The sequence below is a fragment of the Scatophagus argus genome, chromosome 14 (genome assembly GCF_020382885.2).
Source record: "Scatophagus argus isolate fScaArg1 chromosome 14, fScaArg1.pri, whole genome shotgun sequence".
Taxonomy (NCBI): Eukaryota; Metazoa; Chordata; class Actinopteri; family Scatophagidae; genus Scatophagus; species Scatophagus argus.
The window spans coordinates 539,618-567,025 of NC_058506.1; the positions used below are offsets into that span (position 1 = coordinate 539,618).

Consider the following 27,408-nt stretch of genomic DNA (forward strand, 5'->3'; position numbering starts at 1 on the left):
TCCATGCATTTGCCAGTGTGTTTGTAGACCTGTTTAACTACTGTCTATCATCACAGTTCACCAGAGATATTGTCTGCGCAGTAAATTAATAGTTCAGGAGCAGGCCATTTCATAAGGTAGATTTACTGCACTTACCAATTTCAGTATTTAGCATTATACTATGTTATGCCTAATTTAACCAATTTATTTAGATCATGTACATACCCTAAATATTTAATATTTATTTCAATATTTATTTCCAAGCCCATATTTGGGACAACTGCAAAAAAATAATACAGGATGAGTCAGGTAAAGAAGGCTGAACCCCGATGCAGAGTCACAAGGAGAGGCTGAGGTGCTAGGTTCCCCGCAGGCTGAAGACTAGGCTCTGTGGTGAACTCGTCATTAGAAACCAAAAATTCGAAACCAAGATGGTGGCGAGGGCGGACGCTCTGGTGATTTGGTGCGCTCTGTTTTGTCTGTTTTTGTGTAAATATTGTGTGTCCACATGCTCTTACACCGGGGAAGAGCTCATGAGCATCAGATATTCCACACCCTTTGATTCATCTCCAGTTTTTAAAGCATCTGCTACGGATTTACTCCGTATTTTAGTCAAAAAAGTGAGGCGCCGATGTAGAGAAACCCTGTCGTTGAGTGTGTTCCTGGCAAGAACCTGATTGTGCCTGACACCCTGTCAAGGCACCCGAAGTCCAAAATGGATGACAGTGGACCAAATGAGGACGTCCAAGCGTATGTGGATGCTGTTGAAGAGCAGGAGAGGCACAAGCCAGTGTTAGAATGCATAAAAGCAGAAACTGTGAAGGATGATGCCCTGCAGCTTGTTAGAAAATACATCATGACAGGGTGGCCACAACATGAAAGAGACGTTAAAAAACTTGCTTTGCACTATTTTAGGGAGAGAGGTAGTCTAAGTGGACAAAATGGATTACTAAAGAGAAGAAAGTGAGATAGATAGAAGAGTGATTCCACAAACCTTAAGGTCCGAGATGCTGGAAAGGGTCCACCATGGGCATCCAGGACTGAACAAATCTCGAGAGAGATACAGAGATGCCATTTGGTGGCCAAAGATCAGCCAAGCAGTGAAGGACAAAGTGCTGTCATGTTCTCATTGCAACGAACACAAACCGAGCCAGCACCGGGAACCACTCATCACCACACCACTGCCTGAGCTCCAAAAACTCACAGCTGACTTGTGTGAGTTTAAAGGAAAGAACTTCTTAGTAGTTATGGACTACTACTCGAGATGGCTGGAGATACTGAGACTTAACAGGACCACAAGTGCAGCTGTGGTGAGCAAGCTAATGAGCATATTCGCACTGTTTGATTACAGATAATGATCCGCAGTTCACCGCTCAACAGTTCAAGGATTTTACGTCCAAGTATGACATACAGCACACAACAACAAGCCTATACTGCCGTTAGGCTAACGGGCTTGCTGAGTGTGTGGTTCATACAGCAAAAAGCATCCTGAGACAACCAGACCCTCAGCTAGCTCCTCTGAGTTACAGGGACACAGTCACTGAACCAACCAACATAGAGTCCAGCTAGATTCCTTATGGGCAGAAGACTACGGGCCACAGTCCCTAAGCTCAGCTACCTATTGAAACCAGTCTGGCCTGATCTGTCGAAAGTGAAGAGGAACGACGCCTATCAAAGAACCTACAACAGGAGATATTCAGCAAAACCACTTCCCGCTTTGGATGTGGGTGACAGAGGCATGTCTCAAAACTGACGCAGCGAAGGAATGGCGGCAGACTGGGGTCATCCAGGCTATGAGTTCAACACTGCGGTCATTTGTTGTGAAAATGCCAGGAGGAGAGAAAATCAGACGAAATCGCAGGCAATTGCAGGCTGAGACCCAAGCGGGGAAAACTCAACTCCACCAGACCACTGTGTTGTCACTCAGGATGTCCTTGGCCCTGCCGGGGTTGAACCAGAGACTGCTGCTGGGACAATGACACCCAGAGTGAAAGTCACACGCTCCGGACAAGTAGTGAAACCTGTCCCACAGGGAGTGGTAGTCCACCCACTACCCTGTAGTTTAGACATTATTCTCTTTATTCTATGTATATTTGTGTTGCTAATTTGTTCGTGGTTAAGAATTTCAAATAAGAGAAAGAAAGAGGAGGACTGATAAAACGTTTATCACCTGGAAAGGGACAGTTCTTAATTTAATAGACTTGAAATGCAAGGTTAACTTCAGAACTAGTATGACAGTAACTGTTAAAGTTCAGAATCCATAATACAATAGCTAAGAGTACTCCTGTGAGTTAAAAGGGGGAGATGTGGTGTAAGCTGGCCTTATGGCGACTTGGGTGTGCTCCCAAGCAGACGACCAGGCCCTTGGAGTCGGTACAGGAGCACTGGTTTTCACGGTGGCGGACAGTTCAGACAGTTCAGAATCCATAATACAATAGCTAAGAGTACTCCTGTGAGTTAAAAGGGGGAGATGTGGTGTAAGCTGGCCTTATGGCGACTTGGGTGTGCTCCCAAGCAGACGACCAGGCCCTTGGAGTCGGTACAGGAGCACTGGTTTTCACAGTGGCGGACAGCCTGGCCCATGGAGTGGGCAATGGAAACACAAATGCTGGGCGAACACAGCTAGGCACTGTCAGTGGGCTGCAGGCTAACCCTGGACCTCATGCGGCTCATGTGCACTTTCCAGACATGGTCCAGACTGGGAGGTGACCTGATAGCCAGTCTCATACTGGTCAGTTTGTTCAGTCAGGATGAGTCAGGTAAAGAAGGCTGAGTCCCCATGCAGAGTCTCAAGAAGAGGCAGAGGTCCAAAACAATAGTCTTTTATTGCTTTCAAAAACTCAAATTCACACACTTATTGTGGCAAAAGAACCAGAAAACTGTGGTGACCAATTATGGCATGGCAAGACAAGAAATCCCTGGCATGAACACAAAAAGCATGGAGACAAAAACATAGCATCCAGACATAAGCAACGAACTGACAAATGTGACCAGGAAGACAAGACAATAAGACACAGGTGCAACACATTAGGGAGGAGAAAGCAATCAGGATAAACTAAAGCTACATAAAACAGAGACATACAGGGGAAGTGACACTTTTAAAATAAAACAGGACAGGACAAAACCCTGGAACATAATACATGGAAACACATGACAAGACAAACATGAAACATGTAGACTGGAAATCAAATGACATGACACAACCAAAAACATGGTGTGACATCAAATAAATATCAGTAATAACATGGATGTTATGATTTGGCACACCTCTAGTGGTAGCCACTTTTACAGTAGTCATTTACACGTCATAGCGAGGTAAACACCTGTGTAAACGGAAATATTTATTATTGTTTTTTAATGTGTCAACCATTCCAGTGAGGCAGCATGCACAGTACCAAGGCACTGCCCAAAATAAATGTAACAGGACAATGATTACTATGATTAATGGACCTTTTACATATTTAACATTTTGACTTTTCCCAGTTGTAAAAGCACAGGTATATTAATGAAAGCTTCATTCTACTTTAGGAAAGTCCTGCTTTTCCGCATGCTGGTTTGTTGTTATGCCTTACTGGGAGACTTAATGGAACTCAGTCATTATTATTACATCTGTACTTTCCCTATTTAGACATGTCAATATTAGTCCTGAAAACGGGCTATTACACTTGTGCTTAGATGTAAAAATAGCTGTGGTGAAAAGGGCCGATTGCATATAGAAGATATGATGTAGCTACACAGTGCTAAGAAAAAGAGTGAACCTAAAGTTTTCTGTTGTAAGGAGGTAAAAGAAGACAAGATAGTATATATCCTTCTAAGTGAAAGAAGTTGCAAAATAAGCAAATGTCTAAATCCAAAGTCACACTCACAGACATAAACAACTGGGCGTTCCAAGGGCCCTACAAAGCAAACAAGTATCACATTTTGTTTGCTTGTGGCTTGGTCCCTTTGATGTACATCAGTCCCTCTCTCTCCTCTATTTTTGCTGAGGCTATCCAATAAAACAGATATAAAAAAAACCTTTAAAATTTAAGAACAACAGCTTGCTTACAGTGTTATGACTCAGAAGCTCATCTTTTTCCTGTATGTCACAAGGGCGCGTAAGTGGTGTTCTCCAAGTCCAGATACATACAAAAAAGTTTGAAAGAAATGTCTGAAATGTAGCAGGAGAGTGTTGAAGCACACTTGCTTCCCCGAGTAGTTTGATGTGAAAGAGTTAAATAGCGTCGTTGAATAGCCTAACAGAGTTATTTATTTAGAAACAAAGATCTTTGGAGATCCCACCACAGAGTACAAGTCTGTTTCAGCCAAACGCCAAGTGGGATCTAAAGCACTCAAGGAAGTACATCATTATATATACTTTAAGATAACACTGGTTGCTAGTCTCAGCACCTTTCCACTCAAGCCAGAGGGGAGGGGTGGTGTATCAGTGTCTTCGCATGTCGGTCAGAGTGACTCGAGATATGGTGTCCTTCTCCTACTATGCATGATGCCTCTATCTCCCTCAGAGTGTGCAGTACTGAGACAAACAACCAGTTCTACATGATTATAACATTATGAATTATACCAAATCATATAACAGAATAAGGCACAGTAAATATTTATTAATCCACAAGAGAAAACCTTGTATATATATTTTTTAAAAAAAGACAAGATCATCCATCCATTCATCCATCTTCTTCCGCTTTATCCGGGACCGGGTCACGGGGGCAGCAGCTTGAGCAGGGATACCCAGACTTCCCTCTCCCCAGACACTTCCTCCAGCTCTTCCGGGTAGACCCCAAGGTGTTCCCAGGCCAGCCGAGTGACATAGTCCCTCCAGCATGTCCTGGGTCTTCCTCGGGGCCTCCTCCAGGTGGGGCATGCCCGGAACACCTCCCCAGGAAGGCGTCCAGGGGGCATTCGAAACAAATGCCCGAGCCACCTCAACTGCCTCCTTTCGATGTGGAGGAGCAGCGGCTCTACTCCGAGCTCCTCCCAGGTGACAGAGCTCCTCACCCTATCCCTAAGGGAGCGCCCCGCCACCCTGCGAAGAAAGCTCATTTCAGCCGCTTGTATCCGAGATCTGGTTCTTTCGGTCACGACCCAAAGTTAATGGCCATAGGTCAGGGTGCAATGTGGTTTGGGCGACAGCTGTGGAAGGGGATCCCGGCGACCCCGGACAAAAACTCTGGGCATAACCTTAATAGATAAGATGGAACACAAGATCAAACATAAGAGTTGGTAGCTTTCATCTAATATTTCTAAGCACTTAACTCTTTCATGGTTATTGTTGTGTTGGGAGAGGCCTTTATTTCATCCCAGCAGTCTTTATGACCCTTTGTTTGAAATCTGTTTGAAATCTCACCCTTCATACCTAGGTGTGAAACTTAGTGTAAATTCAAACTGGATCCTCAATGGGCAAGAGCCACCAGGATCCCTTCTGGTGACGTTAAGCATTTAATAAAAGCATTCTTGCTGCGCACCACTGCGCTTTTACCCTGTGCACCGTTGTGACAGTGAGAGCTACTCCTTGGTGCCCCAGATGCCGAAAGGCCCCACCTAGCCTGTTTCACTCTCCTTGATTTTAAAATTTAGACCACAAGTTTTTAACTGGCCGGTTGAGCAACAAGACCATCAGCTGATATCGCCTGATAAGCGCATCGTTGCCATCTGAAGAGCACACAACAGCCCCGCCAGCTTCAGTCAAAGATCACTGAGCACACGAACGGACTCCACACGTACGTTAATTTCTGTTAACTGTGTTGTTGTCATAGTCAAGTCAAGTCAAGTCAAGTCAACTTTATTTGTATAGCCCATTTTTACAAGCAGTTTGTCTCAAAGGGCTTAACATAACATCAGCAACATCCTCTGCCCTTCGACCCTCACATCGACTAAGGAAAAACTCCCAGAAAAACCTTTAACAGGAAAAAATGGAAGAAACCTCAGGGTGAGCAACAGAGGAGGGATCCCTCACCCAGGACGGGCAGACGTGCAATGGATGTTGTACAGGCAGGAAAGCAGTTAACAACATGAGAAATGACATTACTAAAAAGATAAGTAAAACAAAATCTCAACTGTTTAGTTTTTGCTACCACCTCAATATGATTTTAACATTTCACATAAGAAAATTATAGTAATGAAAATTATAATGAACTGCTGTAACGTTCATGTATTCTTTTTTTATGTGACGTTGAGAATCACTATCCTATCAGTTCGATTTCTGCCCGTAGGGAGAACCACCCCGCTGATAGTCGGTACGTAGAGGAATGACAGGCAGATGTCAACAGTAGACATTGGGTTGGTCATAGAGCCGGCTACAGTTCAACTTGAAGATCTGGATGGAGAGATACCTGCAGAAAGATACAGAGAGAGAGAGAGAGAGAGAAAGGGAGGGAGAGACACAAGACTACGAGGAGCACTGGACACACAGTTAGTGACATAAAATAATGAACTGCATGTTATTCTGACGAGGGGAGAGGATAGAAGAGGAGAAGGAGGAGGGGAAACTGCTTGGTGGATCATGTTTGTGTCCCCCGGCAGCATAGGCCTATAGCAGCTTAGCTATGATAGAGATTTAAAGATAAACAGTTAGTCAGGCCTATTCTACCTGTGGCTGTATATCATGAGGTGAGTGAAACTGTGCCTACCAGCCCTACACACTTTATTTGGTGCTAACTATATGCTTTACTAAACAGAAATGTTTTAAGTTTAGTCTTAAAAGTGGAGGTGGTGTCTGCCTGTCGAACCCAGATTGGCAACTGGTTCCACAGCAGGGGTGCCTGATAGCTAAAGGCTCGTCTTCCCGTTCTACTTTTATGAATTCTGGGAACTGTAAGTAAACCTGCACTCTGTGATCTCAGTGATCTATTGGGAATATATGGGACTATTAGATCCTGCAGGTATGATGGGGCTGGTCCATTTAGGGCCTTATATGTAAGTAGGAGAATTTTAAAGTCTATTCTGAATTTTACCGGAAGCCAGTGAAGAGAAGCTAAGATGGGGGAGATATGATCCCTTTTACTGATTCCTGTTAAAACTCTAGCTGCTGCATTCTGGATCAGCTGCAGGTTATTCATATCATAGGACCGCTGTGTCTTGTTGTTGAACATTCATAATGTGATCTTAACTCCTTACTGCTTTGTTGTTGTTGGACCACCGCATTCATTGTTTGTTAAGTTTACTTTGATCTTTTTGTTGTTTTTTATACAGTCTGCACGAGTGTTTTTCTTGTCGAGCCTATCGCCGCCAGCCAATAAACTGATATATTACCAAATGAAGGACCAGTGTCTAGCCCACTGAACAACAGGTCGCCTGTCTTGTTAAAATCAGCCAGTTCATAATGGCTCGGTGATGGTCCACGACCACCTGAGTGTCGGGATCACATAACTCCAGTTTGCTCCATCTCATTGTTGGAAACGTGCATAGATCACGTTGTTCCCCTTTTCATCCACACTCTCTTAGTTCAAACCAAACGTCATATTGAACCTGGTGAGACACATTACTCACATCCACCATCTTTGCACACACACACTAAACGCGTGCTTTTGTGCTTTGCTGTAATACAGCTGCTCGTGTTTCTTGTTTAGCTGTAGTGAATAAAAGATATCTTTTGATTGGAAGTTGTGTCAATCGTAAATTAATATGGTTTTTATTAATAAATTATGTTATATATATATATGTGGTTGTTTGGGATTACTTGCATATTGGTGTGACAATTGCTGGATTCTGACAGCTAGTGTCTCTCAGATATTGATATACTGAACACCAGATTGAGACTGTTTTTCCAAGTTGGTTATTGGTCCCTGGTAACAGGGTGGTGCCCCATAATTGTCAACACAGTTGGTGCCTAGTGCAAGGTTGTCTCGCTCTGTAATTGAAATGAGTTGTCAACAATTTTATCACTATTAATGATTAGCTATGATAATCATTAATGGCCTGCTAATAACAAAACTGTTCGTACCTGTGCACAACAGTTGCTATAACAATTAATCATTTTTTTTTATGCAGTAAAACTAAATAGATGAAAACAAATCACAGCTGCCTTGATTGAATACTACTATCATGGTAATATACAGTAATTGTGCTGTTGCCATGTGTATGCAGTGTATATGCAGTGCAACACACCCAGTGCTGACAACAGCAAAATGCCATGACCTTTTTGATGGATGTCCACTGTTAACATGGTTTGGATCGGCCACCAAATAGAACAGGAACAGACTGCAACAGATAATCAGATCTGCAGGAAAAATCATCGGGGCCGACCTGCCCTCCATCCAGGACTTATACCAGTCCAGGGCCAAAAAACGGGCAGGAAGCATCACTGCAGATCCCCCACACCCTGCACACAAACTGTTTGATCTGCTTCCCTGAACCATCGCACTGTTTGCACTACATGTACATATATTTATATGTTGTTTATTCTTTTTGTTAATACTTTATTATTGTTATTTATTATTATTATTATTATTTTCTATTTTTTTGTATTTTTGTATGGTGCCCAGGAGGGAGAAAAATCCGGAGTAAAATTCCTTGTATGGTCACATGTACTTGGCAAATAAAGCTGATTCTGTTTCTGAAAATGATTCTTCTCTTGTACAGCATGTAGACAACAGCATATAGCTGACATGGCTACAAGTCGGATTGCATTTAGTGTCAAACACTATTGTCTGTCACTGGGTGGTACAGCAGGACCTTTCACAGTAACACGCTTGCGCATTTACACACACACACACACACACACACACACACACACACACACCAACCACTTCGGTTTTACTTCACTCTCATTTTCACATTTATTGTTTTTTTTATTTTTTATTTTTTTTTACCCCTCAATTTCCCAGGGCCCAGCCTTCTAGACATTATTGCAGTGTCAATTGTGACTGCTGGTTCAATTCCCACTTTGGGGGGAATTGAACCTTCCTTGCCAGGAAATATGTGACTATGCAAGAGACAGAATGAAGTGTGTATTTATGAGAGAGACAGAGAGACAAAGAGAAACATTTTCAAATAGTGGGATACAACTGTGTGCTGCAATTGAAAACAACACTAGATGAGCCCAATGAGAATGAACCAAAACTATTTGGCTGCCTGCCCCATAAGTAAAGTTGTGGACTAGGCAGCTAAATAATGAGATGAAATGCTTTATAAAGCTCTGTAAAGCTGATTGGAGTAGATTCCAAAAATAAATAAAACATAAACAAACAGAGTTACAAATAGTTTGCAAGCATATGTAGAAATTTATACTTTCAATTCAATTCAATTCAGTTTATTTATATAGCGCCAATTCACAACAAAAGTTATCTTATGACACTTTCCAATTTGAGCAGGTCTAGACCAAACTCTTTAATTAAACTGTAAATACAGAGAGCCCAACATTCCCCCTTGAGCAAGCACTTGGCGACAGTGGCGAGGAAAACCTGCCTTCTAGAAGGCAGAAACCTCGGAGCAGACCCCGGCTCAAGATGGGCGGCCACTGCCTTGACCGGTTGGGTTGAGAGAGAGAGAGAGAGGGAGAGGGAGAGGGGGTGGGGTGTGAGAGAAGGAACACTCAAGCAGAGATGCATAGCAGCAGTAATAATACCAGAAGTATCGGAAATGTAGATAATTTTAATGACAATGAAGTATACAGAAGGTATTATGGTGATTTTGATAACAATAGTAGTAACAATAATAATGGCAGTAGCTGTACTGAGTCGTAACAGAATTAAATCAGATTATGACTAAACAGTAGTAATCACAGTAGGTTTCGAGCAGGACGACAGCAAGACCGCAGCAGGAGGTCTAATCACGATCTATTGGAATCTGCGGGACAAGAAAGCACAAGGACTCCAGGGAAAAAGTTGAGTTAGTAATATGCATTAATGGGACATAGATGTGTGCAGAAGGAGAGGGAGAGGAAGAAAGAGCTCAGTGCGTCATGGGAGGGCCCCCGGTAGTCTAAGCCTATAGCAGCATAACTAGGGGCCGGCCTAGGCCAGTCCTAACTATAAGCTTTATCAAAGAGGGGAGTTTTTAGTCTACTCTTACATGTAGAGAGGGTGTCCGCCTCCCGGACCGAAACCGGAAGATGGTTCCATAGTAGAGGAGCTTGATAACTAAAGGCTCTGGTTCCCAATCTACTTTTGAGGACTCTAGGAACCACAAGTAGCCCTGCATTTTGGGAACGCAAAATTCTGGAGGGATAATAGGGTACTATTAACTCTTTAAGATAGGATGGCGCCTGACCGTTCAGGGCTTTATATGTGAGGAGGAGAATTTTAAAATCTATCCTGAATTTTACAGGTAGCCAATGTAGAAAAGTCAGTACAGGAGAAGAGAAATATGATCTCTCATGCTGGTTCTTGTCAGTAGTCATGCTGCAGCGTTCTGGATTAGCTGGAGAGTCTTTATAGATTTATTGGGGCAGCCTGATAGAAGGGAGTTACAGTAATCCAGTCTAGAGGTAATGAATGCATGGACTAATTTTTCTGCATCTTTCTGACTCAGGATGTGCCTAATCTCTGCGATATTGCGGAGGTGAAAGAATGCAGTCTTTGAAATATTCAATATGTGTGAGTTAAAGGACATGTCCTGTCAAAGATCACTCCTAAATTTCTTACAGTGGAGCTTGAGGCCACAACTAAGCCATCTGGCAATGCAATATCACTGCATAATAAGGTGTTCGGGGCCCTGAACAATAACTTCAGTTTTGTCTGAATTTAGAAGTAGGAAATTGCAGGTCATCCATGTTTTTATGTCTTTAAGACATGCCTGAAGCTTGACTAGCTGATTTGTTTCATCTGGTTTCATTGATAAGTACAATTGTGTGTCATCCGCATAACAATGAAAGTGTATGGAGTGTTTTCTGATAATATCACCAATGGGGAGCATATAAAGGGTGAACAGGACAGAACCTTGGGGAACTCCATGACTAACTTTTGTGAGTGTGGACGACGTATCATTAACATGAACAAATTGAAATCGGTCTGATAAATAAGACTGAAACCAGCTTAATGCAGTTCCTTTGATGCCAATCAGGTGTTCCAATCTGTGCAGTAATACAGAGTGGTCAATGGTGTCAAATGCAGCACTAAGGTCTAACAGTACAAGAAGAGAGATAAATCCCTTGTCTGATGCCAGGAGGAGGTCATTTGTGACTTTGACCAATGCTGTTTCTGTGCTATGATGAGCTCTAAAGCCAGATTGAAAATTTTCAAATAAGTTATTATTTTGAAGAAAGTCATATAACTGTTTGACGACTGTTCTTTCAAGGATCTTGGAAAGAAATGGAAGGTTAGATATTGGTCTGTAGTTGCTTAAAACCTCTGGGTCAAGTGTGTGTTTTTTAAGGAGAGGTTTGACTACAGCTACTTTAAAGGACTGGGGTACATAGCCTGTTATCAGGGACAGATTGATCATGTCTAATAGACAGGTGCTAAGTAAGGGTAAAGCTTCTTTGAGAAGGTTAGTAGGGATGGGGTCTAAGAGGCATGTTTTTGGCTTGGATGAATATACGAGTGAGTATAGCTGATGGGGATCAATAGGTGAAAAGCAGTCAAGATGATTGTCTGTTTCTACTGTTGGTTCTAAGACACTAATGTTTGATGTTACATCAGTACCAGCTGAGGTCAGTAGGTGCTGAATTTTGTCTCTAATGTTTAAGATCTTGTCATTAAAAAAGGTTATAAAGTCATTGCTGCTAAGGATCACAGGGATACAAGGCTCGATAGCACGATGGCTGTCTGTCAGCCTGGCTACAGTGCTGAAGAGAAACCTGAGATTATGCTGGTTATCCTCAATTAATTTCGAGTAATAGGCTGCTCTGGCAGTCCGTAGGGCCTTCCTATATAATCTAAGACTGTCTTGCCAGATTGAGCGAGATTCAATAAGTTTGGAGGAACGCCATTTCCTCTCAAGTTTTTGCACGTTTTGCTTTAATTTGCGAACCTCTGTATTATACCAGGGTGCTAGTTTCTTTTGCTTTATGAGTTTCTTTTTTAGCGGAGCAACAGAGTCTAAAGTTGTCCTTAGTGGTCGATTTGAGAGGGATTATTGTATTGTTCACTAGTATGGGGACATGATACTGAAGTTAATGACAATAGAACTGTTTCTTTAAATTTAAGTGCCTCAAGTGTAGGAGTTTTTTCTTGGTGGTATGAAGTCAAATAGTATAAATTCAACGTTATTAAACAGTGGTCAGACAGAAGAGGATTTTGTTCAAAGACTATTAAATGTTCTACATCAATGCCATATGTTAGAACAAGATCAAGAGTGTGATTGAAGCAATGAGTGGGTTTATGTACACACTGACAGAAGCCGATTGAATCTAAGGGAGAGATAAATGCTGCGCGAAGGCTATCATTACTATCATCCACGTGGATGTTGAAATCACCCATAATAATAATCTTATTAGTTTTAAGGACCAGACTCGATAGGAACTCTGGAAATTCCAATAAAAAGTAAAAAGAGTATGGGCCAGGAGCGCGGTACATTACAACAATAAAAATTGGTTGTATTGTTTTCCAGGTAGGGTGTGAGAGAGTAAGAATAAGGCTTTTAAATGAATGGTAGTTGACTTTGGGCTTTGGACTAAATGATAGGTTTGGGTCAAAAATGGCGGCAACTCCACCTCCTCGGCCGGTGTCTCGAGGAATGTGAGTATTAATATGACTTTGGGGAGTGGATTCATTTAAGCTGACATATTCTTCTGGCCGAAGCCAGGTTTCGGTTAAACAAAATAAATCTATATTATTGTCCAATATTAACTCATTCACTAGTACAGCTTTAGATGAGAGAGATCTAGTGTTTAACAGTGCACATTTAATTCTCCTATTTGTTGTAGCTGTGGAGGTGTTGGTGTTGATCTTTATTAGATTTTTATGTATAACTCCTCTTTTTGAATTTGGTTCAATTAATTTAAGTGGTCGGGGGACAGACACAGTCTCTATGTGCATCACAAGTCTGTGAGGCCTGAGCCTTTTGAGGATGCCCCTTTCATAGTCAATCATGATACTATCAGCTGTTACCAATGAACCTGTTTACCTATGGAATGTTTCAAAAATGTTTAAGCATTACACAACTTTTCCAGTCCCTGTCTCCCTGTCCCAGCTGAAATGCATTCAATTTCAGTATAAGCATATATTTACAATAAAATATATATATATTTTTGAATAAAGCAACTACATAAATAATTATGCTGTGGACATCTTTCAGTGAGTGACTAAAAATTAAATAATTATCCATTCTTACAATTATTCCTTCTTATCATCAAACCTGGTTGCAGGCTCATCTTGTCAGCCTATCATGTCTTTGAAGGCAGCTCTCCTCACCATTTTATAACCGCTGACCAAGGGCAAAATCTGATTGGGTTGCATGACAAGAGAGTGACAAAGCTGTGACTAAGTTTTCTGCACCGATGGGGGAGCAGCAGTTGTGATGACTGCAGTGATGATGGTGATGTCAGTGTGGTGCTGACATGTCACGGCTGTCCTCATTAAAAACCCTTGCATTCCAAGCACACTGTACAGCTGGCTCTGCTGCCAGATTGCAAAATTACTGAAGGGATAGATCAATTAAATACAGTCAGAGGTCAATCCTTGAGAAAGGCCTTGTTTTGTCAGGGTTCTAAAAAGGCGTGGTAAAGGTGTGTAGGTAAAGATTCCAGAAGGGAGAGGGAAAAGTTCCCGCCCAGTTCAGCTCCAGATGGGCTTCAGGTAAACACAGCATACACTCACAGAGAGAGAGAGAGAGAAGGGGAGTGGAGAGGAATAGAAAATACAGCCAAGAACCGATATTATGACATTCATTATTGCAGGTTTTATTAAAGGTATGGCTAAGTTGCAAAATGTTTAGTCATGTTGAAGGTTGTTTACTTGACCTTTGGCAAAACAGTATTTCTGGTAGTGAAACAGAATTGTCAAAAGACTTTAGTGACAGATCTTATGTGAGCTCGTCATGTCTTGATTCAGTGTTTATGTTTTGTTTTGTTAGTTGTCACCCATTGTATTGTCACTACCTTTGTACTTCCTGACTTTGTCTGCTTCCCTGTGATTATAGAATTTTTTTTCTGATTCTGATTCTATATATACACAAGATGTAACAAGACACTGCTGAAACTAATTAGGGAAGAGTGAATAATCACAGTTCCTCCCATATTACCTTGCCAGTTCCTTTGGTATCTCAGAGTCATTCATTCCAGCATTCTTTCTTGTGATTCCAGATTTTTGGAGTCTGCTTGCCTTATTGATCGCTGATAAAGCCTCTGGATTTATTTGCCCACTTGTGAACCATACCTCTTCCTGTGAATTGGAGATTGTGAGTTTTACTGAAACCAGCTCTCTGAGTCGTGCATTTGGGTCCTATTTGCTGTGTCCTGCCAGACTTAACCTTTAATAAAAGAATCTTTGATGTGAAATGTCAATCTATGTTTCATCCATTGTCAAACACATCTCCTATAGATTTGACAAGTGGCTGTAAAAGATTGGTTCTTCCTGTTAGTTGGATTCTAAGTGACCTATTTTCAAGGTGGCAACAGTCTTAAACACACACACACACACACACACACACACACACATATATATATGTGTATATATATATATATATAATGTGTGTATAATATTTTTTCCAGCCAATCTGGAAATGGTATCCTTGGTGTTTTTTTATTGCGAAGTTGTCTAATATACAACATGTTACTGAGACTTGGAACAATTAATCCAACTGTACGACTCACCAGTTGCTGGGAAGTAGGCTACTTGTACAGTTGTGTAACCAGTTCACTGAGGTTGTTGTGTGTGTCATTTGCACACAAAAAATCATGTAGAGAAGGGTGGACTTGTTTTGCGGATATTCATTTGGTCTAATCAGAGCTTTAGCTTCTTAATCATAGCCTCAATTTTCATTGCATTGTTAGTGCACTACTAAATGCATGTATAACAATACCAGTAAATCATATGATGTCGTTTTTCTGTTACAATGTGTTTTCCCAAAACCTCTACATCAGACTTGTTACTGTTAGTGGTCATGCTCCCTCTAGCATCCTGGTTAACATGAAAAATGCATTTAAAGAAGTATTTCACTGCTGGAAAGATGGTATTGTCTAATTGGGCTTTGCATGCTGTAGAAAAATGCAAATATTTTTGAAACTGGTGCTGTATAAGAGGGATGAGATGAGCAGAGACTTCTGTATTAGGCCACTTCCATTGGACAAGCTTGACTATGCCTGAAAACAGAAATAGTAGGAATAAATTATGGAATGCTGTATTTTGGGATGATAATTCTTGCACTACTATTACTACACGGGGTAGTCGTGGATCAGCGGTTAGGGTGTCGGACCTGTAACCGGTGGATCGCTGGTTCGATTCCCTGTACCGGTGTCCATGGCTGAGGTACCCTTGTGCAAGGTACCTAACCCCCACTGCTCCCCGGGCGCTGCACGCAGTCTCCCACTGCCCCGAGTTTGCTCGGTCCTGACTGGTTTTGAAATCAGTAACTCAACATCTCCAGGGTTTGTTTTCAAACTTTTTTATTTTAATTACAGAATATTTCTTGGTTTAATACAATATTCTGGTATAATTTATCAGTGATTACGCTCAAATACTGATGCAGGTGAGTGAATCTATGCCAGCAATAGCTGTGTTCAAAAATAATCAACAGCAAGAGGCACAAACCATATCTATGCTATTGCTTTGATTTGACTCAACAACATGTCCTCACTAATGAACATGACTTCGAACCCTTATTTCATACCAATTATAACTTTGTCTAGCATTTGATGAAAAGGGTATCTAGAAGAAATAATATTACAATATCACAGTGCATATAGTGTATATGGACAGCATGTCCCTGATGATGAGACAGTGAGTAGTTAGTGAATATAAAAAAATCTCTGATGAAACATTTTTGAAATTTTTGTTCCTTTACATAAGAAACATGTGAAATTGTTTTTAACTCTGGTATATTTTCTTAAGTGACGTGAATTAGTTTTTGATGTGTTAAATATGAAAACTTTGTCAGGATTGTGGCTCTCCTGGTATTTGTTCTCTCTCCTGCCCCTTGCCTGCATCTGTGTGTGTGTGTTTCCTGCTCCAATCTGGAGTGAAGCTGGGCAGTCTTACCTGAGGTGCATCTGTCCTGAGTTTTCTGAGCTCAGCCTTTTTAAGACTGGTTTTCACCTACCGTCATTGTCAAATTGTTCCTTTAATCCTTTTGGAAATCTTACCCTTTTGTTATTGGTGTCCAGGTTCACAGGCTATTGTCTGCCAGTCCATTCAGCTCAGTCTCTGCCCTTGTTTGCCTCCTTCTGGATCCACCAGTCTCCAGCTCCAGAGGGGAATCCTTTTTTTTGTTCATAGAGCCCATGTGCACTCACCTGCTGTCCCAGCAACCTGGATTGAACCTTTTGTTTGTCAATCTAAACACTCTGTTTTGGTGGAAATATTCTCATTTAGTCTAAATAAAAGTTTCGTTTCTTATGCAGAGAGAAAGACACATTAAAATAGCAGGGGTGTATTATGTACTGTGTTTACTTATAAATTGTTTTTTATTATTAACAAATATTAAATAATATTATAATAATATTAAATTAATATTAAATTTATTATTACTGTTTTTGCACACTTTTTGCTTTTTGTACTCTTTTCTGTTCTTGTGAGCTTCACATCAAGTGAATGTGGGATCAATAAAGTTTGAAAGTTTGAGTGTATATTTGAAAGTTTGAGTGTATATTTGAAAGTTTGAGTGTATCAATAAAGTTTATCTTAATCTTAATCTTATTACAAAGCAAGTTTGACATAGACAGGCCTCCTTCCAATATCAAAACATCTTTTACACAGAGGGTTCAAAGTGGGAGTATTGCTCCTCATCTGTCCATGTAAAAAGTTTGAAGAAGTAAAATAGTGTTACAGAAGGCCAAAGTTTGTTAATCGCTCTGTGTGTGTGTGTGTGTGTGTGTGTGTGTGTGTGTGTGTGTGCACGTGTATGCGTATTCCTGTAGCTGTGGGGACAAAAATGTGTTTGCACAGTCACATTGTGGATACCTGCCCTACTTATGGGAACAAAACACAAGTACTCACAATGTAAATCATTAAATATTGAGGTGAAGACTTGCTTTAAGGTCAGGTTGAGGTAGGGTTTGGTGAAGGTATTGGTTGGGTGGTTAAGTCTCAAGGAAATGAATGTAAGTCTATGTAATGTCCCCAAAATGATGAAAACAAGACTCTGTGTATGTGAGTGTAAATAAAGTTGTTCCATGCCAAAAGGGCCAACAGTGTCCCATGAAACAAACTTTGAACATTTTGGATTTTTTCAGATGAAAGAGTGTAGGAGTTCAGACTTCAAAAGTGGCAACATACCTCTCTGCCCCCATGTTTATCTGGAGTCTAGTTACCAGATCTATTTGAAGTCATGTCACTCTCCATTGTGCTGTAAGTAGGTTGTTTGTATGTTTGCGGTTTTAGGCCTTTGAAGTGACAAGAACAAAATAATGTTTTATGAAACAATAAAATAATTTTAAATACGTTAGGTATTTCTTGTTTTGATGGATAGAATGTATGTGACAGCAAATTGTGGTATGAAAATTTAGGCAAGTGAGAATGAAATCTGATTAGAGTGATCTGTGTGAAGAGTGGATATAAGCATAACTGAAATACAAAATGATTGTATGTGACAGGCCTGTAATGAGTGACCCGATTGTATGTCCCCTGGTAAAAATGCACACAGATTTTTTTCTCTGAATTTTAAAAACACCAAACCACAAATCAAAGAAGCTGTCTTTCTTGAGATACAGTTTTGCTCTGACATTCTACGGGTGGTATGGGTTCTTAAAGAACAGCAGTACAGCTCTTCCAGGGAGGGTAGAGGGCAACTGATGATCTGGTGACAACTCATTTAATCCTCAGTGTGTGCCTCACCTCATACTCCACTGTGTCGATGTGGTTGCTGGGGGCTGGTGGGTGTAATGTGGATGCCTCCTGTGACTCCACCTTGCGTGCAAAGAAGAGGTTCAGCTCCTCTGCCTTTTTGATGCCTCTAATCAGGTTGGCCCTGGCAATGCTGTATTTTGCCCCATGCCTGAAAGCAGTGTTTCTGTCCCTCAACAGGCTTTGGACCTCTTTTATTATCCAGGGCTTCTGGCTGGGATAGACTTGGATGCTTTTGTCCACAGTGTCAGTGGACAGTGTCTATGTAGCACTTTATATAGCCCAGGAAAGATGCTGTGTAATCCTCCAGGTCATGTTGTTCAATATCAAAATATAAGCTGAGATTCATACACCTCTTTGTTATTGAATTCAGGTGTATTCTTTGGCAGTTTTCAGGGGCTGGGATAGGCCCCTTACTTCCAGTGAAGGGAGATCTTAATGCTTCGTTTTGGATAACACTATGTTTCCAAATGTGTGGCAACAGTTTGGGGAAGGCCCTTTTCTAATCCAACATGACTGTACCCCAGTGCACAAAGCAAGGTTCATCATAGTTGGATTTCTTTGGTGTGGCCTGCAGAGAGCCCTGACCTTAACTATATAGTGCACATTATATCCGTGATTTTCCTCAAAACAATCAAAAAATATAATAGAAGTTGCAGCAAAAGACATAAAAGTTGATTCATTTTGAGTACCGGCTCCCCTGTGTCCTCCTCAAGTATTTAAGACTGCAGTGGAATGAGTGCTTGCTTCAGAGAGCAGCTAATGTGCAGAGAAACAGGGTAGAGAAATGTAAGATAACGTAATAGATACATACATTATTTGCTGGGTGTCCAACTAACTCTGTGCCCTGGCAAGCATACACAACTAAAACATTTTTCTTGTACTTTTACTTGTCAGATATTTTGTAGGTTCTTTGAGCAAATGTCAGAGGCCAAAAGTTAAATTGAAAATGTGTACACAACACATGTAGGAATTCTTTTTATTCTTTCATCTCTTACTCTTTGCTTTCTAACTTCTCATTTTTTGTCTTCCTCAGTTCATTATTAAGGTATTAAGACTGGTGCAGCAGAACCAGAGAAATTGTCTTTTCTATCCTACACACTTTTCTTCATCATCAAAACTTGCCTAGATTATCCACAATATCTTTAAGAGTAGTGGGCTACAGAAGTAAATCCACTTCTTTGCACACAAACTGCTCCCTCTGGAGTCATAAAGGGATTCATACAATTGCTTTTTTCATCTAGCAAACCTGTAAACAGTTGATGGGGAGAAATAAGGAAGAGTATAAGCATTTGTTGTTGTTATCACACCTGCTTCTTTGGATGAATCATAATTTACACAGAAGTAGGCTATAGGAATGTAAACCCAGCTATTGCATATACAATATCATGATAAGTCTGAAGATATATTTCAAGGCTAACAGCTATCAAGAACAATTTTTCAGCCTAGCACTTCCTTCATATTGTGGTTTTGCTTCATTTGACTACACCCAGCAAGGAGTGACACTAAAGATGGACAGAGATAAGATAAGATAAGATGAACTTGATTGATCCCGCAGTGGGGAAATTCACTTGTTGTGGCAGCTCACAAGGACAGAAGAAGAGTGCAAAAACCAAAAAGTGTGCAAAAACAGTTACAAAAGAATGTAGAGGTAAAATAAATTAACAATTTACATGGTAAGTAAAAACAGCACACTATAAAGCTATATACAAGTCCTCGTAAGGGAAGAAAGAGGACTAGACCATAGAATTGTACAGTCTAACAGCAGCGGGAATGAAAGACCTGCAGTAGCGCTCCTTCCTACACTGAGGGTGTAGCAGTCTGCTGCTGAAGGAGCTGCTCAGAGCCTCCATTGTCTGATGCAGAGGGTGAGAGGTGTTGTCCATGATGGATGTCAGCTTGGCTAACATCTTCCTCTCACCCACCTGCTCCACGGAGTCCAGAGAGCAGCCCAGGACAGAGCTGGCCCTGCTGACCAGCTTATTTAGTCTCTTCCTGTCCTGGTCCGTGCTGCCTGGTCCCCAACATACCACAGCGTAGTGAATAGCAGAGGCTACCACAGAGTCATCAAAAGTCCTTAGAAGGGGCATGCACACTCCAAAGGACCTCAGTCTCCTCAGGAGGTGGAGGCGACTTTGGCCCTTCTTGTACAGGGCATCGGTGTTATGTGACCAGTCCAGTTTATGGTTGAGGTGAACACCCAGGTACTTAAAACTGTCCACAATCTCAATGTCCGAGCCCTGGATGTTCACTGGTGTATGTGGTAATGACCTTCTCCGGAAGTCAATCACCATCTCCTTTGTTTTACTGGTGTTTAAGCACAGACAGATGACAGGTAACTAAGATCATCAGCTGCATGTAGAGCTTTGATGTTATAAACACAATACAAGCACATCAAATCACCTTAGCTGTTCTGATGAACTTCAATTTTTTCCTTGTGTTACACTGGGGAGATAATTCTGTATTGAATGAAATTTGCTTCTGGGTGAATGTATACAGCAAAAACCAAATGGTGATGGTGATATGGTTAGCATCTTCATATTACAAGTTTGACATCTGGAATGCATTGTCTAGCTTTAACTGCATTTGAGCAACACCATTTATGTAAACAGAGACTCAGCCTACGCTAGTCCTGCCAGAGGTCTCTCCCTATCGAGCGCAACAGCTTGATGTTTACACCTTGTATTTACATTTATTAGCTATCACATTGCACCATTATTTTACTGTCCATGTTTTTTTGTTTTTTTTGTTTTTTGTTTTTTTTTTTGCAATTATTCATCTGATCTACCAGCTATGTGCTATTACTGATACATGCAAATACATGCACGAAGAGGGGAAGATTTATTTATTTATGATTCTTGTGATAAAATCATATGCTACCACTTAACATCAAGATGCAGGAAGAAACAATTAGGAGATCTAGGAGAATGTGCTTTGAGGATAGAGTTTGCACTCCTTTCCTTCTTCCTAAGAAGTGTTCTGTCATGCCATCCTCAGTCTGGGGCAATGTCCTACTGGTACAAATGAGTAAGCATGTGTGACTTTGGGAATTTGCAAGGTGACCACATTTCCTCACTGTGTCCCAGTGCTGCTATAATTGGTTCAGTGAGAAGTCTACTGGGAGGAGCAGGAGAGACTTTACTGGAGATAAAGCTCTCCATTGCCACATTTAAGTGAGGACCTGACTAGCCAACAGGCTCTGCACCTATTGTTGTGTTAGTCCTTTACAGACAGGAGTGTGTATGCATGCTGTCACATGCAAAGTCAAAACAGAAATCCACACATAAACTCAAATATGCATAAATCTGAAGGTAAAATACACGCTTATAATATACACATCTGGAAAAAACACACACAGGCACATTTTAAAACTGGCATGCACAGTAGCAATTTAAATGCACATGTGCAGACTCTGCGGCTGTCCAGGCACGTGCACATTTAAACATACATACACGTACACACACACACACATATATATCTGCTCTATTTTTGCTCTCCTACATTGAGCACAAATGTGTCCAGCCAGCAGGAAATCACAGTCCTTACCGTTGATCAGTGTCCAAGGAGGGATAAGTAAAAAAGGGGGAAACAAATGGAAGCTCAGGCTTTCATCCTCAGCCTCTTGGTAATTCCAATTCAGAGATCAGTGTGTCCTGCTGCAGTTGGTAAACTGATACAGCATATGAATTTTACCCATTGTACCATCTATCCTCTTTGATTTGAGCTTATTGTAAGTATAAGCTCCATCAGACTGCCAGAGTATATCTGTATCTCTGGTGGCACATTGTCCTTGAAAAAATATTTGCTATTATTTTTATTATTTATTCATAGTGAAATCAGTCACATTCATTTTGGTTTATTGTTCTGAACTATATATTTATTGTGTCCCTGCTTGATTTAAATATCATCAGCATATAGCATTTTCATTGGTTTGATCATTTCATTGTGAAAGTGAAATTACAGCTGGTATAGAAATATAGAAACGAGTATTGGTAATATAAATATTGAGTTGTGAGAAAAGCTGCTTTTTTGGTGACTGGAGTTTGATTTTTGAAACCATACAAGTTACACAGTTTGCTGTCTGATTTGTAATTATTGTTGCCTATCAATATTTAATATCAGATGCAGTGAACAGTAATTTTGGACTGATCTGTCTCTCTACAGTCCTGCTGGATGTGCTGACAACATGTGCACAGACAGAGATGAGGAAGGTTGTTGGAGACAATGCCACGTTACCCTGCCACCATCAGTTCTGGGTGGGTGATGACCCCACACTGGACATTGAGTGGCTTCTTCTTAGGCCAACCAACAGGCAGAGAGTGGTGAGTGTCTCACCATGCAAGAAATTAAGTATTTACTGACAACAGAACAAACAAGATTAGAACTCATGATTCATGATATTCACGGATGCTTCAGTGCATAGCTAGTGTAGTGGCACTCCATTTAGTGCAAATTCTTTTGTACCACCCTTTGCTGCCAGTCTAACAACCAGCATTTGAAAAACGCGAATGAAATCTTCTTTTAAAAGGTTTACTTAAAAAACATAAAGGTACACATTTCACTAGACTCGATATGACTTGGTCAAAAACTGTGTTGCGTCCAACGTCCAACTAGCTGCAATCTGACTTTAACGTGCAAACAATGACAGAATGACGTATTGTTGTTGGAAGCCGAAAATACAGAAAAGTTCTTTATAATTTATACATTACTAAATTATGCCTTTTAGAAAATACAATAATTATGAATTCTTATTAAATTATTTTCACCATATTTTAACCTTTTTAACTAACTTACTACAAATAAATTAACCCTTAACTGGCTGTTACAACTAGGATCAGCAAATCAACACTATATTAATGTTGAGTCACTGGTATAATCGAATTTAGATTACAAAATATTTTTTAGGCAGATTAGATTAGAAGGAAAGTGTAAATTACTCAGGTACTGTATATTAATTGCACTAGAATTAACAATCTGATGTTTTGACCTCGGTGAGGCCATATTCTGCACTCCAAGACTCACCAAAAGAGACAGCCAGTAGGTAAAGCAAGACAGTCATAGTGGGTGAAATTTAGCTGAAGCCAAAGCTAGACTTAGTAAAATCTTAACTTTAATATAATCATTTCTGGCCATGGGGTAACTATGGTTCAGGAGGTAGAGCAGGTTGTCACACTGTCCTTGCAAGACACTGAAATTTCACAGGCATATGAGTGTTCATGTGAATGGTTATCACCCCTTATGAGCAGACGGCACCTTAAATGGTATCCTCCACCACCAGGATATGAGAATGTGTGAACTTGAACTAGTGAAGGCTGTTTGGAGAAGACTAAAAAAAGCATTATATACTAATAAGTACAGTCCATTTAGCATTTATTCTCCCTTGGTTGTAATCTGTAAATGAAAAAAATATGCATGAATCAACATCTAGGTAATTCAGCTAAAAAAGAAAAACAAAACCCAAAAACATTTTGAGTTAAATCTAAATGTCAGTCATCTTGATAGTTTCACAAATTGTTTTTACATGTAGGTAACATAGTTAAGAAAGCAGAAAGTTCAAGTTTTGTTTATAAGTACATGTCATTTTAGGCATCATTCTATGGATGTCTGTCTTTGGGTCAAAATAAGATTCAGAAGACACGAAATTATGGCATATTTACTAATCATATTGAAAACACGCCTCCATGTAAAGGAGAGGACAAATTGCTTTAGAACTAACATTGTTAAGACTTTGTCCAAGGACTCCAAGGCCTCACATAGTAAATTATGCAAAACATATCACAGACAGTGGATTATACATACAATATATACATAATTTAAAATGATATGAAGCTGCATTACATTTAGAATCATCATTAAGTTGAAGACTCTTTAAATAGATGAGATGCAAGAACGGATTATGAGCATTAAGAGCATAAAGACACAGTACTTTTCACTGGAACAGACCATGTTTTTTCATCATCATGTTTATGTTGCATCATATTTATGACCATGATAAATAATAAATAAAATATATGAACGTATATATACATTGTTTTACACGTCATGTCTGGCCTTCTGTATACTATAGACGCACTGTAATTCCCAGTTATAATAGAAACATTTCACACGTTGCACTACACTTGTATCTTACCTTTTTTACTTCTTCACAACCCTTTCATCAATTTTCCCTACCAGGTGATAACGTACTTCGCTGGACGGGTCCTTGACCCTAACGAAGCAGAGCATGGTCGTGTAGCCTTTGCTGGAGAGTATTTAAAAGGTGATGCCTCTCTGCTGATCAGTGACTTGTCTCTGACAGACTCAGGAGAGTACAGCTGCAAAGTCAAAACTGGTGTGCAATACCACTGGAGCACCATCAGACTCATAGTGCTGGGTAAGTGGAAAGCGACAGTTATGTTCAATAAGAAAAAAAATACAGACAGAAAGAGGACTCGTGACAACACTGTACAACGAGGTGTCAGAAAACCCCTTAGCGCTAAGCATTAGAGATGTCATTAGTTTAGCACAACACACCGTGGTACTCTGAAAGCCCAGTGTTTGTTTGAAAGTTCAGACCAATGCTTTTAGCTGGGGAGCTCTCATCCACAGTACATAAAATAAGATAAAACACATAATAAGTAAAGAACATCATTTAGCATTTCTACACACCCCTGGACAAACTCATCACTCTTTGGCCATATGATATATGCACTATGCAAGTTTTTGTAGAAAAGACAGAGTTCAAAGTTGGTGTGGAAATACAATGAAATTTAAAAAAAACAAAAGGAATCCAGGCACTCCAAAAAGTAGAGAATGTGTCAAATGAGAAAGGAAAGATCAAGATGTCTTTGTTGTAGTGTCTGAATCATTAAAGAAGGGAAATCGTATCAAAAGCCATCATGTCATGTTGAGACCAACAGGTGTTCATCTGAACTCGAAACAACAAACAACAAGGGTGTCAAAGTCGAGCATCGTGGCTGACGAAGCAAAAGGCTGAACCCCGACACAGAGTCAAAAAGGCAGGCTGGTGGGCGGAGGGCAGAGGTCCAAACTTTTAGTCTTTATTTAACAAAATCTAAACTAAAAAAAAAACACACACTTACTGTGGCAAGCGATCAGAAAAACTGAAACAAAAACTCCTGGCATGGCAAAACAAGACTAAGATCTCCCAGCATGGGGGGGAAAAAAAAGACAATACAAAATCTTGGCATGGAACTCACAACAAGTTAAAGTAACGCTAACGCTTTGACAAAGCTGACTGGGAAAACGAGGACTAAATAGACCAGACAATGAGACACAGGTGACACACATTAGGAGGGAGAAAGCAATCAAGAAAACCAAAAGCAAAGCTACCTGAAAACAGGACACACAGGGGAAGTGACGCTTTTTCAAAATAAAACAGGACATGATAAAACCTTAAACATAATAGAAACACAAGACACACATGGAACATGACACAAGGACTCAAAGACCAAAAGATAGAGAATCAAGACGTGACAGAAACCTTGAACATATAACATGAAAACACATGAGAAACAAACATGAAACATGGCACATGGACTCAAACATAAAACATGGAAACACAAGAAACATGACACATGCATTCAAAAACAAAAGGACAGAAAACCAGGATGTGACCAAACCCTGAACATAAAACATGAAACATGGCACACTTCAAAATCAGCAAACAGAACCAGAACATGACAGAAACCTTGAACATAAACCATGAAAACACATAAGACTAACATGACACATGGCACGTGGACTCCAAAATCAAGAAACAAAGCATAACAAAAACACCAGGCATGACAAAGGGTTTCTCCTTGTCCGTATAACAGCCAGTGGCTAGCAGTCACATAACCCAGATAACAACAAAGCAGGAGACACACACAGTATTATAATATTTCCATTTATATAAAACGTAGAAGATAGATGCCCATATACAGTCATACTAATGTGTATGTGCGACAAGTTAAATGTGATGGTCTCTCTTTTTCTGTTACAATATAATTAGAATTTATTTAATCCTTTAGAAAAACAAAATAAAACTGCATTGTGGTCTTGTGTGTTCATCTCCACATTTAGGAAGTGATAAAAAGTTACGTGACCACACACATGAACACAAGAACTTATGACTTCCATCTGGTATACATAGTGATGGAATACAGATTTCGAATTGATTTATAAAAAAGAGCATGAACCATGAACCGCCACCTTATTGTGGTGTAGGTGTTTGAGCACCTTAATGGTCCTGTAAGCTATGTTGTCAGGGGCTGTTTGTCCCTGTTAGGGTCTCCCAAGGCAAACTGGTATTGGGAGAAGGGCCAGACAAAGTGGGGTTCAGGACGACCACTATGAAGAGGAAAAAGGACAAGTGCACCCTGAGGTTGAGAGATACCAGAACAGAGTCGGTCGGACAGAATAGAGTCGGACTCACCTCTATGCACAGCTTGGGCTTTGGAACCAACCTCTTTGAGAGGGGTTGGACTCTTCTCTGTTCTGGAATTGCTCCAGGTAAGAGACAGAGGGCAGGTGTGGGGTTACTTATGTTTAAATTCAATTCAATTCAGAGAAGGAGCACACAAACAGAGATATGTTGCAGCAACAATAATACCAGAAGTATTGGAATTATAGATAATGATAATGATGAAGTATACAGAAGGTACTATGGTGATTATGATATCAATAGTAGTAACAATAATAATGGTGCTGTAATAATGGTACTGTATTACAATGTTATTACAATAATAATGTAATAATGGTACTGTACAGAGTAGTAAGAGGATTAAAATAAATTATGACTAGACAGTAGTAATCGCAGTAGGTTTCAAGCAGGACCACAGCAAGAGGTCCAACCACGACCCATGGGAACCTGTGAGACGAGAAAGCACAAGGACTCCAGGGTAAGAAGTCAAGTTAGTGGCATGCATTGATGGGACATGAATATGTGTGGAAGGAAAGTTAGAGGAGGAGAGAGAAGCTCAGTGCATCATGAGATATCCCCAGCAGTCTAAGCCTATAACAGCATAACTAGGGACCAGCCTAAGCCAGCCCTAATTATAAGCTTTATCAAAAAGGAACATTTTTAGTCTACTCTTGAAAATAGAGAGGGTGTCTGCCTCCCAGATCAAAGCCGGAGGATGATTCTATAGGAAGGGAGCTTGATAACTAAAGGCTCTGGTTCCTGTTCTACTTTTGCGGACTCTAGGAACCACAAGTAACTCTGCATCCAGGGAGGGTAGATTTCTGATTAGATAATAAGATAATAAGATACTATGAGCTCTTTGAGATAAGATGGCACTTGACCATTTAGGGCTTTGTGTGTGAGGAGGAGTATTTTAAACTCTGAGTTTTTGTCAGTACAAGTGCTGTGGCATTTGGGATTAGTTGGAGAGTTTTTATGGACTTACCGGGGCAGCCTGATAACAGGAAGTTGCAATAGTTCCACCTGGAGGAGAAGATTTCGGTGGAGCGTGCGCAATGTTTTGGATCCTTTTTCAGGCTCTACCTTATAAACTGGTCTTTCATCCACTTTTTCCACTGCATGGTGCACTACCTGCTCCCAGTAACTATC

General features: G+C 40.5%; 1 protein-coding gene across 1 annotated transcript in view; it reads left to right on the forward strand.

Annotated features, from left to right (window-relative positions):
* Positions 1 to 2,303: 2,303 nt before the first annotated feature.
* Positions 2,304 to 27,408, forward strand: part of LOC124071025 (CXADR-like membrane protein) — a 30,737-nt gene continuing 5,632 nt past the window's right edge. The window contains exons 1-5 of the mRNA XM_046411450.1: positions 2,304 to 2,352; positions 2,498 to 2,610; positions 2,666 to 2,738; positions 22,020 to 22,177; positions 24,030 to 24,228. Coding sequence (XP_046267406.1) covers positions 2,304 to 2,352; positions 2,498 to 2,610; positions 2,666 to 2,738; positions 22,020 to 22,177; positions 24,030 to 24,228 — 592 coding nt within the window. The remainder of the gene's footprint in view (positions 2,353 to 2,497; positions 2,611 to 2,665; positions 2,739 to 22,019; positions 22,178 to 24,029; positions 24,229 to 27,408) is intronic.